General features: G+C 41.4%; 2 protein-coding genes across 5 annotated transcripts; both read left to right on the top strand.

The window, feature by feature from the left end:
* Window positions 1-875: 875 nt before the first annotated feature.
* polm (polymerase (DNA directed), mu) lies at window positions 876-17,643 on the top strand. Of its 4 annotated transcripts, none has more exons than XM_079364045.1 (12): window positions 876-1,371; window positions 1,891-2,065; window positions 2,156-2,254; window positions 2,347-2,517; window positions 2,609-2,680; window positions 3,389-3,509; window positions 3,586-3,718; window positions 3,977-4,079; window positions 4,213-4,512; window positions 4,595-4,678; window positions 4,764-4,892; window positions 16,390-17,643. In XM_079364045.1, the coding sequence occupies exons 1-11, from the start codon at window positions 1,181-1,183 to the stop codon at window positions 4,848-4,850; spliced, it is 1,536 nt and encodes a 511-aa protein (XP_079220171.1). In that variant the 5' UTR covers window positions 876-1,180; the 3' UTR covers window positions 4,851-4,892; window positions 16,390-17,643. The 4 variants fall into 4 exon arrangements, with proteins under 4 accessions (XP_079220171.1, XP_079220172.1, XP_079220173.1 ...); XM_079364046.1 differs by lacking the exon at window positions 16,390-17,643 and adding an exon at window positions 12,612-12,682; XM_079364047.1 differs by lacking the exon at window positions 16,390-17,643 and adding an exon at window positions 5,689-7,990.
* ved (ventrally expressed dharma/bozozok antagonist) lies at window positions 12,982-15,062 on the top strand. The gene is made up of 3 exons (XM_079364048.1): window positions 12,982-13,223; window positions 14,118-14,389; window positions 14,544-15,062. The coding sequence occupies exons 1-3, from the start codon at window positions 12,992-12,994 to the stop codon at window positions 14,904-14,906; spliced, it is 867 nt and encodes a 288-aa protein (XP_079220174.1). The 5' UTR covers window positions 12,982-12,991; the 3' UTR covers window positions 14,907-15,062.
* Window positions 17,644-18,019: the final 376 nt, after the last annotated feature.

Raw genomic sequence — 18,019 nt, 5'->3', positions numbered from 1 at the left:
TAATACTGAGAATGATGAGTAAAATATTTAACAAAAATTATTTTAAAAAAACAGGTAGTCAATATTCTGTTTTTTAAACAAGTTATCTTTAGAAGAAAATGTATAAAACATTTTAAATCATTGATTCAAAATCTGAGAAAGCATCCCATAGAAACAATTTTCTTCGTTTATTTTTGGTTGTTTTAATGAAAGATACAAAATACAAGATACACGATCAACCTGAAAACAGTCATCCAATACAAGTGTGTAGGGGACCATCATTTACAACTCCTGTCCCTGTACAGTTAAAAAAAAGAAAGAGTAAAGTTGGTGCAGAATAAGACACATTTAGCTGGTAAAAGTCTTTTTTTTAACAAACCAGGATTTGATGGATCTCTAAAATTAGTGAAGTTCGCAGTAAGTTTCAAGTGATCGGGAAAAAGTTCCTGAATATTACTCATTTAAAAAAAAAAATATATATATATATATTTGAGCAAAAGATGGTTTGTCAAATGAAACTGGATCAATTGCCACTTTAAGACAAATGAACATTAAACACAGGAATGCTGGATTTAAAAAAAAAACATTTTATTTTGATCAACAATAAATTTCAATTATAATATAAATAACTAGTAAAATCAATCAATGATTATGTCTTTATTTGTTTGTAACTTTTTTATTTTTTCTCTTTTAATTTTAGTTTGGCAAAAATTAGCTTCCATTCATGTATAAATCCGCCACTGAAGATGATCCACCGAAAGTCTTCTTTCAGAATTTGTGACGCTAATTTAAGAATTTTGCATTATAAAAAATAAATCCGAAGTCTGGTTTTAAAGTCTTTACTTCTTTATTGGCCCTTATCGCCATCCGTAGCTCTCAGTTCATGTTTCCTGTCGGAACTATTTTTGTGACGCGCAGGTGCAGCCGGCGTCGCCTCACAGCTGCATCCTGTCGCTCACTGATGCAGTTTGCTGCTCGAGCCGGATTTTTACTCAATTTACCGTCTTCGGAAAAGATTGTTTGTCACGTCGGAAACCTGAACTTAAATACGACGAAGCTTTTTTATGGATGACAGTGAATAATAATGACGTAATGACGTCATACAGTCGGGTCAACATCTAAGAAATAAACCGACTTTAAATAAACTTCAACAAGCTTTAAGCTGACGTTTGAACGTCTTTCTGAACCACAAAGTGAAACTATGGTGCCATTAAAAAGAAGAAAACTCGTCCTGTCACCTGCTACTGGGAGTACTGGGAGGACTGGGACAGATGATGTCAAGTTTCCTCGGTTTGTTTTGTTTCTGTTGGAAAGAAAGATGGGAGCCAGTCGAAGAAGTTTTCTGTCTCAGCTCGGCCGACAGAAAGGATTTCAGGTGGAGGAAAAGTTCAGGTAAGAAGAACAAGATGTTCACTGAAGAACAGATTATTTTCTTTTAAATATTGTCTCAGATTATCATGAGGCATCTTCATTTGAATTTTCAGTAATATTTTTTGAGGAAGTTTCTGTTTAAATTGGGCACGTTATTGGTAACAGTTTTTTTTTGTACATTTTTATTTGTTCTTTAAAAAAGGTTTGTACAGTGTCTCACAATGGTTACAGCTCCTAATAGACAAGATGTGCTCACTGTTACATGAATTATTACATTTAGTTTAAACAGTACAATAGTTTCATTTCTATATCCAACCCAAAAACAGACCCTTGTGCCGAGAAAATAAAATAATAATATATTAAAATAATATAGAAATAAGGTAAATAAATAAATAATTAACGGAATGAGGGGGGGTCTCGTATGTTGATATAGGCATTTGTAGTCTGCTTTTTTTGCTTTTTTTTACCACTGTGGGAGAAGAGTTGCAGAGAAGCTGGTCAGCGCAGTGATTTACACGTCCGCTATTTGTCTTTCCACAGTGAGAGAGTCACGCACGTCGTCTCTGAGAGTAACAGCGCTGCTGAGGTCAGGACTTGGCTCGACTCGCAGGTCGGAGGTCAGGCGCCTTCAGTTCACCTGCTGGACATCAGCTGGTTCACGGAGAGCATGAGAGCGGGACGTCCTGTTCAGATCCTCGACACGCACAAACTCCAGGTGCGTTATTCTTCTCCCCAAATCAAAACATATTCCTATAACGCAGGTCCAACTCTTTTGGATGCTATACCGAACTCTTGGCTGTTTTAGGAGCAGGAGCGTTGTGAAGCTGAAGCGGTGCTGTTCTCCGTGCCGAGCTACGCCTGTCAGCGGAGAACCACCCTGGAGAACCACAACAGCGTCCTCACCGTACGTCTCTCCAGCTCCAACACACACCTCACCTATCACAAGTCAAACATTTAAAAAAAAAAAAACAAACACAGAGGATTCACTCTCCTCAGGACGCTCTGTCTCTCCTGGCTGAAAACGCCGAGCTCAGCGACGAGGAGGGCCGAGGCGTGGCGTTTCGACGGGCCGCCGCCGTGCTGAAGTCTCTCCTTGAAGCGGTGACGAGCATGACTCAGCTCAGAGGGCTTCCCTGTCTGGGAGATCACTCGCTCCGAGTCATTAAAGTAAGGCATCAGACTCGTCCGGATCAGTCCCTCTCACGCTCCAGACGATGCGATCGATCTTTTCTTTTCTTTTGTTCTCGATTTTGCGCAGGACGTTTTGGAGAATGGAGCTTCAAGTGAGGTTGAATCTACGAAGCAGTCTGAGCGTTATAAAGCGCTGAAGGTAAGGAAACTCCAAAACCCCGAGGAGAGGTGTGAAGGGTCACCTGATCATGGAAAAGGAAAGAGAGGAAACTGTTTGTAGGGAAATGAATAGTTTCTTTTTCAGAGTTTTCTGATTAAATTCTGCACACATCCTCGTGAACGCTTTAAAAAAAAACTGAAAAACAGCAGGAGGAAAAAATATCCCTCCATGGTTTCATCGGCCAACAAAAAAAATATGACGAGTACTTGAACGCCTCGTGTTGACTCTCATCAGTGATCATGTGAAATCCAGCTCAAAGAGACTTTAAATCACAACTTGTTTTGCACTAAACACAGTTCACAATTCTTTGATTAAAGAGCGTGTGCTGCTCGGGTTTTATTCGTTGAATTGAGGGAAGACGTCAGGATGAGTTCATCTGAAGAGTCTAACTTTTCAAACACAGCATGGATTTAAGAATAAAGAGAGTTCATCTGGGATCATTTGTCTGTGCACATTTTCTACTCTTCAGCACCATCTAGTGGCCGTGTTCAAACAGTCAGATTTAAAGATGACGCTTTATTCATCAGGTTTGACGGCAGCAAGAACAAGCTGACCAAGTTTTAAACAATATTGAAGAGTCACAAAAAAATCAAGAATTTCAGGAAGTAGGCGAGGACGGTTTGAAGCTCAGCTTTTAGTTTCTATTGGTTGATCATAGATCCTACATTTTTTTTTTGTGTATTTCAGGTTCTGACGGGTATTTTTGGAGTCGGGTCAAAAACGGCGGAGCGATGGATCAGAGACGGGATACACGACCTTCAACAGTTACGAGATTCGGCACACGCACTCAATCGAGCTCAACAGGCAGGTGTGTGTGTCTCCGCCCTCACGTTTGCATCACAGACAGATAAACTTCACCCGCCGACGTTTGTCTCACCCCTCAGGTCTGGATCACTACGCCGACCTGAACCAGCCGGTCACTAAAGCAGAAGCCGACGCCATCGGAGAGATCGTGGAGAAAGCTGTTGTTTCGGTGTTACCTGGAGCTCAGATGACTCTGATCGGAGGATTCAGGAGGTAAGAGCGAAAAAGGAAATGCTGAATATCTGAGCCCCTTCTAGGATAAATAAAATCCAGTCTTTTTTCTTGGTTTTAAGGGGAATATTAGATCCAATATGTTTGAACCTGGGCAGAATTTGTCCTTTTCAAATGACTAAAAAAAAGTGATTCAGTAGATTGCTTCACCCTGCAGCAGTGAAACAGGCTATGGTATATTCTGAATCCTCCGTTGCACATTGAGTGTAATTAAAACATCACGACTGACACTTTGTCCAGGGGGAAGCAGAATGGCCACGATGTCGACTTCCTGATCACTCACCCAGAGGAGGGCAGAGAGGTGGGACTGATGCCTAAACTGGTCTCCTGTTTGGAAGAGCAGGTACCTTCTACATAAAACTACACTTTTTTTTTTTTTTTTTTTATAGTTTGACTTTCTCAGCTGCAGGAATGTCAAAGCTTCTAAGATTTGTTTCCTGCACGGAGCTTAAGGAGTAAGTCTTCTGTCTCTTCAGGGATTCCTGTTGTACCAGAAAACCACCAGAAACTCCTACCTGGAGTCTAAAGACGGTCCCGGTCGGCCTTCGTCCAACATGGACCGCTTCGAGAGGTGTTTCTCAATCTTTAAACTGAGCGAGGAGGAGAGGGGAGGAGCCAAACGGGCAGAAGAACACGGACACAAGACGTCTGATGAAACGGAGGAGGAGCATATAAACCCTGCAGGACACGAGCGATGGCGAGCCGTGAGAGTGGACCTGGTCGTCTCTCCCATCAGTCAGTTTGCGTTCGCTCTGCTGGGCTGGACCGGATCCAAAGTGAGCTTTCAGAAACGACCTCGATGTTGTTTTCAACAGACTTTTGATCAAAACCTGAACTGACTCCTTTTTTTTCCCCCAGCTGTTTGAGAGAGAGCTGCGACGATGGGCGGGGCACGAGAAGTCCATGTCTCTGAGCAGCCACGCTCTTTATGACAGCAGACGGGTACGCACACACACACACACACACACGGTCTATAATCTCTTCTCCCTTGTTCTTCAGGCAGCATAAGTTTGTTTTCTTCTTACAGAGTCGCTATCTGAGAGCGACGTCTGAGGAGGAGATATTCGCTCATCTTGGTCTGGAGTTTATTCCTCCGTCTGAGAGAAACGCCTGAGCCGACCTGACGAGCAACGACCAAACACGGAGCCACGAGCAGGTAAAAGAGAGGCTAACGGAGCTCACCTGGCTGAAAACAACATGAAGGGGACAGCACTGATGACTTTAAACCTTTAAGACAGACACTTTTGTTGACAACCTTTTAATGTGAAAAGGTCAGAAACAAATGAAAGCCATGCTGCAAACACTCGGACACATGCTCAGCAACAGGCTGAAGACGCTAACGTGTCACAGAAGTCAACATGGATCTTCGGCTTCTCTGCAGCGTCTTTGTGCCGCCTTGCTTGTAGAAAACCAGCAGGTTGTCTCAGAGGGGGAGGGGACAGCGTCTGTCTTTCCAACCCCTCGTCTTTCCCTTTTTTTCTTTTTTTTTTTTTCCTTTTTTTTTTTAAAGCCCTACCAAACCTGAAGCTGGGCCTCCGGTTCTGAAGGGCTCAGGTACAAAAATGTTTCTGTTTTTTGGGGGTTTTTTTGCAACACGTACAGCCTCAGATAAAGGGTAAACCCCCCCCCCCACAAACACACACACACACACACACCTGTGCACCAGTGACCTGATTTCTACAGCATCTTATCTGAACGTTCGCTTTCAGCAGAGATCGTATCATGAATACATTTCCTCTTTAAACAGACGCTATAAAAGCTTTTAAGATAACGACGGTGACGGCTGGATAACTCCGGATACGATGTGATGCGCTGAAGCGTGATCAATGCAGAGTTAAGTCAATACAGGAGGAAACAACATCCACAGCTGTTCTTTAGAGTTTAAATCATCTAAACATCATCATAAACAAAATCATCATTAATAACATCATTAAAGTCGCTGGCGTTCGTAGCTTTTTCTTAAAAGTTCAAAGGATCTCTGCAGATCGACTGGAGTGTAGTAGTTTGTTCCACCACCGGGGGGCGACAGAGGAGAAGAGTCCAGTTAGAGACTGAGGACCCTGTTGTGAAGGTTGGATCAGACACCTTTCATTGGCTGAGCGTAGATGGAGTTTAGACCTGGATTATAGAGTTTGGGTAAGGAGGAGGCGTTTTGTTAGTGAGCAGCAGAGTTTTACATTTGATACGAGCAAAAAAAAAAGAAGCATATAATAGATAGATAGATAGATAGATAGATAGATAGATACTTTATTGATCCTGAGGGAAATTCAAGGAGGAGTGTCAGCCGCTCTTTTAGGGAGGTTGAAGCCGGTCGAGCTGATCCGTTTTAGATCATCTGCAGAGGTCTGAGCGAAGCAACAAACTCTGGATGTATGAAAGAATATAAGACTTTACCCTCAGTCATTTTATTTTGGTATTTCATGACGGTTCTTTTTCTTTTGTGTGGAGATTGAACGCAGAACTTGAACCCGTCATGACGTTGTTGAAAACATTTCAAAGGACGGCTCTGCTGACTTCTTGCTCTCTCCGGGTTTCAGAGCGGAGGACGCTCGGTTTCATTTCCCGTGTGTGAGTGTGAAGTGGGGGGTGTTTCCGTCACCTCTTCCTAACAGCCTCATTAACCTCTAAATACCAGTTTAACATCAAAGGACGCGTCCCAGCTCACACCTCGGCTCCTCTCACAGTCATCCTCTTTGACATGTGCACACTTCGTCTTTATTTCTCTACATTGAAACTCTTATCGTCCACGTTTGGGACTCTGCATGAGCACGTGATCACAGCACTGCACGCAGGACGATGAGAGTCGGAGGAAAGCAGTGCGAGTTAATTCAAAGTGTATTTCCGTTATATTTCCTTTTATAATCACCATTGACACGTGACTGTTTTTGACACCGAATGTGTGAAGCAAAAGTTTTGTGAAGTTCCGGGGGACACGAGGAGCCTGAGAGTCTGGACTTCAGAGACACGAGGGGATGTCGGGGTTGTTTTTGTCTTCTGTAAATGTAAATGTATTGAGCTGCAGTTTAAATCCCACTTTGCTCAAACTCTCCTTCTTCTGCACCGAGCGGCCCGCGCTTTCCCTAACTCCAACGTTTCCTGTCTCTCTCTAAAGCCTAAAAAAGATCTTTAACAAAAAAAAAAGAAAAAAAACAGGAAGCAGATCCTCGCTGTGGCCCGGTCCTACACTGACTTTGTGCTTTTATATCTCGTTGAGCGTGTCGTCTCTCTGACATTTTACTTCCTACGTAAACGCATGAAAGTTAAGAACAACAAAAACAACGAGCTGATTGAGACTCTTTTAAAGCGTCCTGTGCCTTTAAATCAAAGATATTTATTCTACATCTGTTTCTTCTCCTCATCTTGTAGATTTGTGTGACTGACACAGATACATTGAACACACCGGGCCTGTAGAGCAGAGAGTGTGTGTGTGTGTGTGTGTGCGTGTGTGTGTGTGTGTCTCTGTCTGTCTGTGGGGTAACAGCCTCCCGCTGAGCTCGTCTTTGATTGGCTCCATTCAGACTCTTTCATCTCTAATGGGCCTGTTTGCTGCTCTGTTATGGACACAAACACACCTCAGCCCCCCCCCCCCCCTCAGCCCCCCCCGAGGACTCATGACAGGAGACACACATGTCCCAGCGCGGCCGCCCTCAGATCTCTCAACATAGGAGCTAATATCAGCTTTGGTCTCTGTGTTATCAGGTTTTTAACAGATAGAATCAGACAAACAGAGACGACGACTCTTTGAAGGAGCAGAGTGATCTTTTCTCGTTTTCAATAAATCCAACATGAACACCAAAAACTACCTTCACGATCGTTCAGATTCTCTGTCTCCAGCTCACATCGCGTCCTCCCTCCAGACGTTTTCTAGAAGCTCCTCTCAAACATGCAGCTCCTGACTTTACTTCTTTATTTCCTGTCCTTCAACTTTTCATTTCTGCAGCATTGACGACAAAAGGACAAAGCAAACACATAAAAGAAGTATCCGTACTCAGGTTCTTCTTCACACACGGGGGGGGGGGGGAGATGTTGAATTAGGTCGGGACTATTTTCAGCAGCGGATGAATCCACCCGTTAGTATCTGAAGTGATTTTTAATGAAACAGTGATAAAACAAAACTTTAAAAAAAAGTCAAACCAGCAGCCGTAAAAAAAAAAAGTTAGAATCAAAGAACCACTGGAAAAAATGAAGAGAAAAGCTCTCTCTCTTCTGTGTGTGTGTGTGTGTGTGTGTGTGTGTGTGTGTGTGTGTGTGTGTGTGTGTGTGTGTGTGTGTGTGTGTGTGTGTGTGTGTGTGTGTGTGTGTGTGTGTGTGTGTGTGTGTGTGTGTGTGTGTGTGTGTGTGTGTGTGTGTGTGTGTGTGTGTGTGTGTGTGTGTGTGTGTGTGTGTTTTACAGATTTTCATCTTAATGGATCCTCTTTTGTCTTCATTTTGTCATTTCTCTTCAACTCCTTTTATGTTTTGTTTTTTAATAGTTTTGAGGCACTTCAGAGGATCATTTCTAGGCTGAAATATTCTTTCCCTGTAAGTTTTATCATTTGAATCATTAAACTTGATGAATTTAGAGCTAAAAGAGGTTTGAAAATGTGCATTTCTCCACAACAACAGTCGTTTCAACGCCTACAATATGAGTTTTCTAACAGCCGGAAAATCTGAAATAAAAGAATTGAAAACTCTGCAGGACAGAAATGTGATTTATTCTTCTTCTGCTTTAAATCAAAGTCGAACAACAAACAAACAATCAGCCGTTCAAATAACGAAAAAGACAACGTTTGAAGGAAGACGAATCCACTAAAGATCTAACCCAAAATAGAAGAATCCAGAACATCTGCGTTCTTATCCTGGCTCCGTCCGACACACACAGGCCCCCTAAACTGCGTCTGAATGGATCCTCTATGCAGATGAAGGCGCTGATGACGCCCAATAATCATTGATCCTGAGAGCCGGCAGACTCCAGCAGCGTCCCGCCCCGTCTGTAACAGTCAGTTAGAGCTCTTCCCCTCTCCCATTGATCCCTATCAGCCCCATCAAAGGCTCCCCGCAGCTTTGATGGGGCCGGTGGGACGGGTCCTGCAGGCCCCGCGACTCCCCTGGTCACACCGGGGACAGAAGGACGCAGGGACGATGAGACGGAGAAGTTTAGATTTCACCTGAAATGTGGCGGCTGGAGGGCTTTAAAGACGAGATGCGGAGACATGTGAGCAGGCTCATGTCTCTAGAGCTCTGCAGTTTTATTGTACTTTTGAGTCACCTAAAGTTAAAAAAAAAAGTTCGTAAAAGTTCATTTTCAAGTTGAACTCTCTGATGAAAGATGATTGCTGACTCATTGTTTAATCTTGGACTTTTGACTTTAATATAAAACTGCTCTTGACAACATTTCCTTCGAACTTCAGGACAAATAAATGATTTGTTTCCCCCTCAGATTATCTGCTGACTGCATCATCACAAAGCTGAGAGGTGTTTATTTCTCTCAATACATTTGTTATGTCAGAGATATTCTCAGAGGGCAGCAACGCTAAAACTACATATTCAAATGTGGTTGAATGTGATGCATTTTTTATGGATTTAACCAAGTTAGGAGAAACAGAAACTGTCTGTCTGTCTCACGTTGTCAGGTGTCATCCAGGTGCAGAGACACACTGGACTGCAACTCTTTAAAGAAACAGACACAGAATCAAACAAATCATTTATTTGGAAAGAAACCAGAGCATTTATTTAAAAAAAAATGTATATCTCTTTATTTATATATATATATATATATATATATATATATATATATATATATATATATATATATATATATATATAATTATTATATTTAAATCACAAAAAAACTGCACAATTTATATCTCATAAACCATATAAATGTGAATATATTAAATCAAGGATTAATTCTTTAAATCCTTCTTTTATTTGCACTTGTGGAAGTTTTTACATTTCATTGTTAACCTTTGTTTACTTTAGTAAAAGTTGAATTTAAAGGAACTTTACTGAGATTACCAAATCATGTGAGTGCAGTCATTTGATTTCCAAAGCTGCAAATAAAATATAAAATTAAAACTTGACTAATTCACAAAGTTTTTTTTTAGTAATTTCGCTTTAAATTCTATTTTTTTGGTCTCAAATAAAAATGGTTCATTAAATGTCTTGACTTTAAATCCGGACTAACAGCATCATTTGAAGTTGGGTGGGGGGATTTATGATCTGTGTCACAGTCAGTGTGTTTTTATCGGAGCCTCTTTGAAGTGTGTGTGTGTGCGCGCGCGCGCGCGCGCGTGATGCTCTCCTGTCTGTCGCCGGGAGCCGCTCGCGCACAGAGGCTTCTTCCACGAGCTCCGTCATTATCGTATCAATGAGCCGCGGCGTGATTGAGCCGATTAATCCTGTAAAACCCACTTTGTGTACGAGATGCGCATTTACACACAAAACAGCGCCGGTCTGTCCTGCACCTCCTCCGCGCGCTGAAGGTGGAGGGGGGGGGGCTGTTCTCAAGGTGGGATCATCCTCTCAGGTCGTTATCAGTCTCTTTACTTGATCCTGAAATCCTCGTTTGAGCCTAAAAGAGGGACAATAGATGATTTAAGGCGCCACTGAACAGATCAACAATCAGTTTCCATTATGTTAAGTGTCGCGTTTAAAAAGTCCTTTAATGCACTTTGATGTAGCTGAGCACTTTCACTGCAGGCCACTCATGTTCTTCTTCATATGATTTGTCTTTGTTTCACCCTTTTTCTCTGTTCTCTGATTGAATTTTTTTTTAAAAGAAGTTCCTTTTAAGAGGAGGAGAAACTGAGCATTAAAAGTAGAAGGAGAGAAAACAAAACACTGAAAAGTGCACAAATGGAAAACACTCTGAGGGTTTAATTTTTAATATATTTTACCACCAAGATCCCCAAAAATACAAGAACAGGAGCAGCTCGACTTTATTTACACACATACAGAAAACAAATATGAATATACAGTAAAAAAGAAGAAACATTTCACACTTTTAAACAATATATAAAAAAAATCTCATGCTCACTTTTGTCTCTACGATATGTTTGATTAAAGTTGAACATAAAAAAACACGCTGCAGGACATCCAGGTGTAAAATTGTATTTCTGGATTACAGGATGTAAAAACAAGGGAAATAAATATTGACACATTTGAATTCATGATTGGTGATTATTAATGATGATGGCTTTCATCATTAATCAGTGACAGTATTCGGAGCCCTTTATTCAGTATTCAGGAATTTAATATTTAACTTTTTGTACAAATGCTTTCTTAAGGATCAAATAAGTTTGACTTTATTGTCCACAAAGACAAATTCTTTCCTGGGACTTGTTCAAAAAGTACATAAATACAGATCGTCCAAAACATGAGACAGTTCCACATAAAGATAAAAAACACCTTTCTGCACATCGTACATAAGCTAAAATATAAAGAGACACGAGCTGATGATCAGAGCAGTCCGAGAAACATTCAGCCTGTTTGTCACTTTGTATTTTCACGGCGTTCATGGAATTTAAAGCGTCTTATCGGATATCATCTTCATCCTCCTGTGTTAGCGCTTTAAGTCAAACATTTGAAAATCACATGTCGAGGATTGTGAAGTCACAGAAGGATCAATGCTGTTGTAAATAGACAGCAGAAAGTCGTGCGTTTGTGTGATTATTGATCGACTAATCACTGCAGGATCATTTGACTTTAATCAATTCAAAGGTTTGTCTTTAATCTGCACGAGGAGGAGGAGGAGGAGGAGGAGGAGGAGGAGGAGGGGGGATCATCCAGGATTATCTGCTCTCATTGACCGAGTGGTCGTTACATTAAACCACTCACTCTTCATTATGTCATGGAGCCCGAGGCCCAGCTGAAACGAACAGGCAGCGTTAATCCAAGTTCACGTGTGTCTCTGATGAAAGGCTGAAAAGAACACACGACATCGAGGGTCCACACATGAGTGTGTGTGTTCTGCATCAAGGTTAAAAACGTACAATCGGGGGGCGCTGGGGGTGCAGGCGCCCCACGTGTGGAGGCGGTGGCCCTCCAGGTTCAAATCCAACCTGTGGCTCCTTCCTGCTTCTCGTTCCCCACTCGCTCGCTCTCTCTCTCTCTCTCTCTCTCTCTCTCTCTCTCTTCTGACTCTGTCCACTGTCCTACATCTCTACACACCTGTGTGTGTGTGTGTGTGTGTGTGTGTGTGTGTGTGTGTGTGTGTGTGTGTGTGTGTGTGTGTGTGTGTGTGTGTGTAGTAAGTTAGTTCTGTCCCAGAGATCGAGAGGAGTCCTCTGACTTATCGTCTGCTCCTCTTTCTACCAGAAAACTGAACAAATACATCTTCATTAGGACGCCATTTCTTTTCTCTTCTGTGAATCTGTTCTCCTCTCATGATTAATGTCATCATAATTCAAGTCTCTCACCCACATACACATCTACAAATTTACATATAAGCCAATAGATAAACTAGTTTTTCTAGTTTGGATGTTTTCACTTCAGGAGAGCGAAAAAGAAATGAAATCATGATTACGTTTATTATTTTAGAGGAGATTTTAAAGGGTTTTACGATTTCTTTTTTTTTTTTTTTCAGATCTAAATCCGATCTGTTGACAGCCTCACTTCCTGGTTTTAACACAGTGTGTTAGTTTTTGATTTTGAAGTGTTGGTTCTCAAAGGGAGCTTTGGGGATCCCTCCTGGTCCTTGAAGGCGTCTTAAAAGTGGCTCAGCAGCTTTTTTGTTTTCACAATCATTCACATCAGCTGACTCACAATAAACCCCAAACGTTAAGACGTTTGGATGGTGAACTTTGAGGATTTGAGTTTGTCGAAGTGATTCAGACGTCTGGAGTTCGTCCGTCCTCGAGTCGACTCTCCACATTTTACTTTTGTGTATTTACAGATTTACAGTTTGGACATGCTCACAGAGGAGATGCAGACGGAGGTGTGTCTATTATCTTCTCTTTAGAGGCAGGAAGGAGTTTGGGTGGGGGGCAGGTAGTGGGTTTTAGGGAGGGGAGGGGGGGTTCTTCCCAGACTGACTGGAGCCTGTCTGTAACAGCCTCTCTGAGACTCTGAATGAGACATCTTAATGACTCCAGTTGTGAAAACTTAAAGGAGGGGAGGATGTGAGCTTTGATCTGAGGGTGGGAGGACCCTCTTTAAAAACAGAGCGCCTGCGAGGAGGGGGCACAGTCAGGACTCCCCCAGCACCACGACCACACCAGCAGAGCCTCCGACCCTGCTGCCTGGACTCTTTGGAAAGGATTTAGTGGATCAGCCATGAGAGGAAGCTTCTCCATCGAGTGGATGGCTCAGAGCAGCCAGCCTGCAGGGACAGAGAGGAGAGGGTCCGGGCCCACCACCTGCGGGACGCACGCAGAGAGTCTGCCCGGTTTCTACAGCAGGCAGAGATGTCAAGTTTTACCTGAGCAGGCGAGCCGGAGCCATCAGAGCGTGGAGGAGTTCAGAGTGAGCTCGACACAGCAGCAGCAGCTCTCTCAGAACAACCGAGGTGAGTTCAAGTCGCCACGAACGCAGAAAAGGCTCCTCATAGGACAAATGACCTTTAACGAAGAGTCATATTAAAAATGTTACTTTATAGAATTGTTGAACTGCAATCACAGGAGAAGTTTTAATCCACTTTAATCTGCACTAACTTTAAATCGTGTGTGTTCAAAGAAGTTACCAAACATGCAGCTGCACAATTATGGAGAATAAAAGTCAAAAGTTGTAGAAACAAAAACAACAGGCTAAAAAAAATATTCAAAGAACTTTTTCTTTACCCCGAGTATCTTCTTTTTTTTTTTACACTGGTCTCAAATGATCATGAATGATCTCATGAAGTCTTGAGTCACATTTTAACATCTAAAAGTGTTTAGATGACTAATAAGAGCTCACAGGAGGAGGCAGCTCAGTGAAACCTTTATTAGATGATTAGAAGCTGCTTTTTGCTGAAACATATTGTAATTAACTAAAGGACGGCAAAGAGTGCGACTTTGTATTTCTAACAAACATTTAGGCTTAATGAAGACATTAAGACATGTTAAGTGTTGATTCTTCTTAAATCCTCTTCAATGTGCTTTTAGAGAATTTAATCTGCAGATTTCGTTTTCTTAGTTTTACTTGAAATGACCTGAATAATTAATACAGCTGTAATGGTTATAGGATTAAAGGTGCAAGAATCAACTACTTAATATTTAAATGAGCTCCGCCTCCTGCTTTGACGTCAGTGTTTGAGAGAAAATGATCGAACGGCAGGATTTAACAGAAAAACACAGACACACACAATGTTGCGTACTGCAGCTTTAAATACAAAAAGTTCAGTTTGAAATAATGTTGAACATCCTGTGAACAAAAAAAAGGGCTTCAAAACTGATTTATTTTTCTTCTTCGTTGGTGTCTACAGTGTGTGAGGCCGGTTTCAGCAGCGGAACAGAGGAGGAGACGTCCGGGTACGAGAGTGAAGGAGGTCAGTCCATCTCCCCCTTAGTCCCAGGAGACTGCGCCTCCTCCTCCTCCTCCTCCTGCCCGCCGTCGCCCCCTTCAGGCAGGAGGCCCCGCACTGCGTTCACAGCGGAGCAGATCAGCAGCATGGAGAGAGCGTTCAAGAGAAACGCTTACCTGGGAACTCAGGACAAGGCGGAGCTGTGCAAGAAGCTCAACCTGTCTGACAAACAGGTAAACTTCAATCAATCAATTTATGAGTCTTTACACATCTGTGTCAGCAGCGGATGTTTGACACTCAGCAGATTCCAATCGAACAGTTTTAATTAGTTTAACACATGAAGTGAATTCTTGCATTTCCATTTATTTTTTACTTTTATCTTCTCAGGTCAGAAACTGGTTCCAGAACAGGCGCATGAAGCTGAAGAGGACGGTGCAGGATGCCCTGGCTCACGCCTGTCAGGCAAACGTCGCCTCTCAGTTGATGCATTATCCCGAGCTGCAGGCCTACAGACCGGGGCCGTACCCGAGGTATCACTCTGCAGCAGCCGCTGCAGGAGGAGGACAGGAGGCGCCGGCTGCAGCCTCGTACGTCCACCCACACAGCCTGCAGTACGGCTCGGCTCTGCCCAGCGTCCCCTCCCTGCCCCTGGACTCTTTCTACCAGTACAACAGCCTCCCTGGAGTCATGCTGTCCTCGGCATCGACTCCTCTCATGACCTCCTACACGACATATCCTCAGTATTACTGAAAAGCCTGATCAGACGCAAGCTTACAGGGTGGTGTGCAATACTGTGATTCCTGCGTGTATCTCTGCTTGTAACTGCTGTACAGTTTGGATGTATTTAAAATGAATTTATGAAGTGATTTATTTGAATTGTTTTGTGAAGTTGCTGTGAAATAAGATTGTTAAAATAAAATCTTTATGAAAACTTTACTGATTCATTTTCATAAGTGATCCTTTCTCTGTGTCAGGATGCATCGTCTCTATACTAGAACTTCAAACATTTGATATTCTAGGAAAAAAAACAAATGATACCACTGCCAGTTTTAACCAAGAAAATTGAAGTCCTAGGCCCCTAATATTGGACAAGTTCACCATCTCCTGCACTGGCAATATGTGGTGTAGAAAAGATGCAAACATCTGTGCAAGTGTTCAAGACTTTGATGGACTCTTCTCCTTCACACCTGTCCTGTGAAACAGATGCAGGTTCATATTTCTGGTCAGAAAATTAAAGATGAAAAAAAAAAAATCACATACCTGATAAAGTAAGGCTGAGATCAAGGACACCTCACCTCCTGTGAAAACTGAACATTTACATTTTTGACCAACCTGTGGCTCCTTTCACCCGTCTGCATAAATCTCTCTTCCCAGTTTCCCACTCTATTTCCTGTCCTGTCCAAGTAAAGGCATAAAAGCCTCACAAAAGATGTCATAGATCAGGGTGGCATAAACTGATTGGCACCTGAGGACACACCCCTGCTTGTGTCACCTCGATAATCCAAGTTTGAAACGATGTACTAAATATTGCTAACACTGACAACACTGTCAAACACACACACAAAAAAAAAGAAAAGCCAAAGATACTCAAAAGTATTCTTCAAAAAAAGTAAAAGTGATCAAACTTACTATTCAGATTCTGTTTGATGTGATTTCAGAAATGTTTGAACGTGTTGCTTTTTTAAAGCTTTATTTGGGGATTTGAATAAAGAAAGTTTAAACACATTTTGTGGTGTTTTATGAAGTCCTGTTTCCTAGTTGAAGACACCTTTGACCTTTTGTGACCTTTTGGAGACCTGAGTCACTGTGCAGTTAAATATGACGTTTCCAGTGTCTGATTCACTGAGCTCAGTTTGCTGCTTGTGATTTAAAAGTTGCTCAATCACTAAAATAATGTGTTTTTCCATTCAGGACAGGGAGGAACTTCTTGGTCATATTTCCAGGAATTTTAGAGGGTTTATTGACATGAAAAGGAGACTAAAAATGCAATATTTTTCTGACTAAATGTTCCAGAAAGATTTTCAGGAAAACTAATAAATCAATCAGAGTAAAATGATGAAATGCCCAGCTGCATGACTTTCATTATAAAAACTGCACAGTAGGAAGAAAGCATTCACAGATTCGGTCTTGATAGTAAAGTCAACAAAATGGGAAATAACATCTTTTAAATAATTGATGTTTTTATTTAAACTGGTTGTTGACTGTAGTCTAAACTTTTGTCTTTTTTCCCCAGCGATTTCCTCAATTCCCTGAAGTTTCTGAAGAGTATACGTTAGTTTTCTCTCCACCAATTGCAGCACTTGCAGGTAATTTCAGTCTTTTGAAACGTCCCATAAATGCTCACTGGTTAAGAAAGTGTTTGCTCACACTAAACAGGAAATAGAGAGTAAAGAAGCTGCAGATGTCTGCTGCAGAAATGTTTATATCATTGATGGAGTTTAAATGTTCACAGTCACAGGTGCTGCTGACATATTCAGGTGGAAGAAGGTCAACAGGGAAATAGACCTGATTTTTTAACTTGGGGGAATATTGAAACTTTGCTGCCACCTGTGGGCAGAGAAAGGTATTACAGTGATAAAGTTTCAACTTCATGCACGAACAGAGTAGCTGAAAATGAGCTAAGAATTAGTATAGGAAAGAATCAGGTCTTTTGTTTGAGTCAAAAAAAAATAGCTGTGTCCTACAAACTACTGTGATTTGAAGCTTGAAGGGTAAAGCACAATTAATTTATGGCTTGACACCATTGGAATTTCTACGGAGGCCAAGAAGCCCATATACGGGCTTTCCCAACCTTTGGGTCCTGACCCAATGTAGGTCACGTTAAATTTAAATGTGGTCGCCTGTCTGACTGACAAAAGATAGCTTGTAAATGTAAAAAAATATAGAATACAGGCTTATGTGGGCTGTAGCCAAAATAATAAACACCAAAAACCTAAATGTCCTCCAAAAGACTTTTTTACATGATTGAAAACATGTGATAATACCAAAAAGTCTGTGTGTGTTTTGGACGTGTGGGGTCACCAGAGTTAAGTCAAAGTGGGGTCATGAGCCCAAAAGGTTAGGAACCACTGACCTATAAGAGGACATTCAGCCGCATATTTCTTTTTCTAACTTTCTCCTTTCATAAGGACTGAATTTCAGTTGATTTTTCAACTTATTTACTCAGCTTGATAATTATTCAATTTCACTCCTTCTCTCCAGGACTTTTGAATTGATTGACATTATCAATGGAAAGCTTTAAACTTTAAGCTGTAAACTACGAGAGAAATGAGTCACAAGATTATTTATTATCGCTGGAAAAGCAGAGCAAAGTAAAACACATGGATTTATGTCAGCTCTTTTTTAGTTTTACCGATGGACCTCTAAAGTATCATCATTAATAATTACCCAAACATCATAGTTGTTGGTTACATTTGCTTAATTAAAAATATAAAATAGATGATGCAACTGGGCACTTATTTATGCGTGAGTGTAAATAATAATCTAAGACTAGCAGGAGACACCTGCTAGTCTTCTTAATTTTTGTTATGCTGCTTTTGCTTTTATTTTAAATAAAAAAGTAAATTCTGACTTGTTGGTTTTTTTAAGCGCAGTTTAACATATTCAAGGAAAGTTTAAACAGTTCCTCTAATAGTATTAGGCAATAGTAAAAGATATATGCACAAAAAAAGTTTTTAAAATGACCGATTCCGTTTTAAGAGAAGATCAAATAACCATTTTGAAATATAACAATACGATCTTGGAGGCTTTCCAGCTTCCTTCCCGCTCTAATTACGAGGAGAAAAACAAACTGTGCTGAGGTATTTTCGCAGCTGAAGCCAGAAACAGAAAAAAAATACTTTTATTTCATCATATTATGTCAT

The sequence above is a fragment of the Symphodus melops genome (assembly GCF_947650265.1).
Source record: "Symphodus melops genome assembly, chromosome: 16".
NCBI classification, from domain to species: domain Eukaryota; kingdom Metazoa; phylum Chordata; class Actinopteri; order Labriformes; family Labridae; genus Symphodus; species Symphodus melops.
The sequence above is the reverse complement of the archived record's forward strand: the minus strand, read 5'-3'. Positions and strand labels throughout refer to the sequence as shown.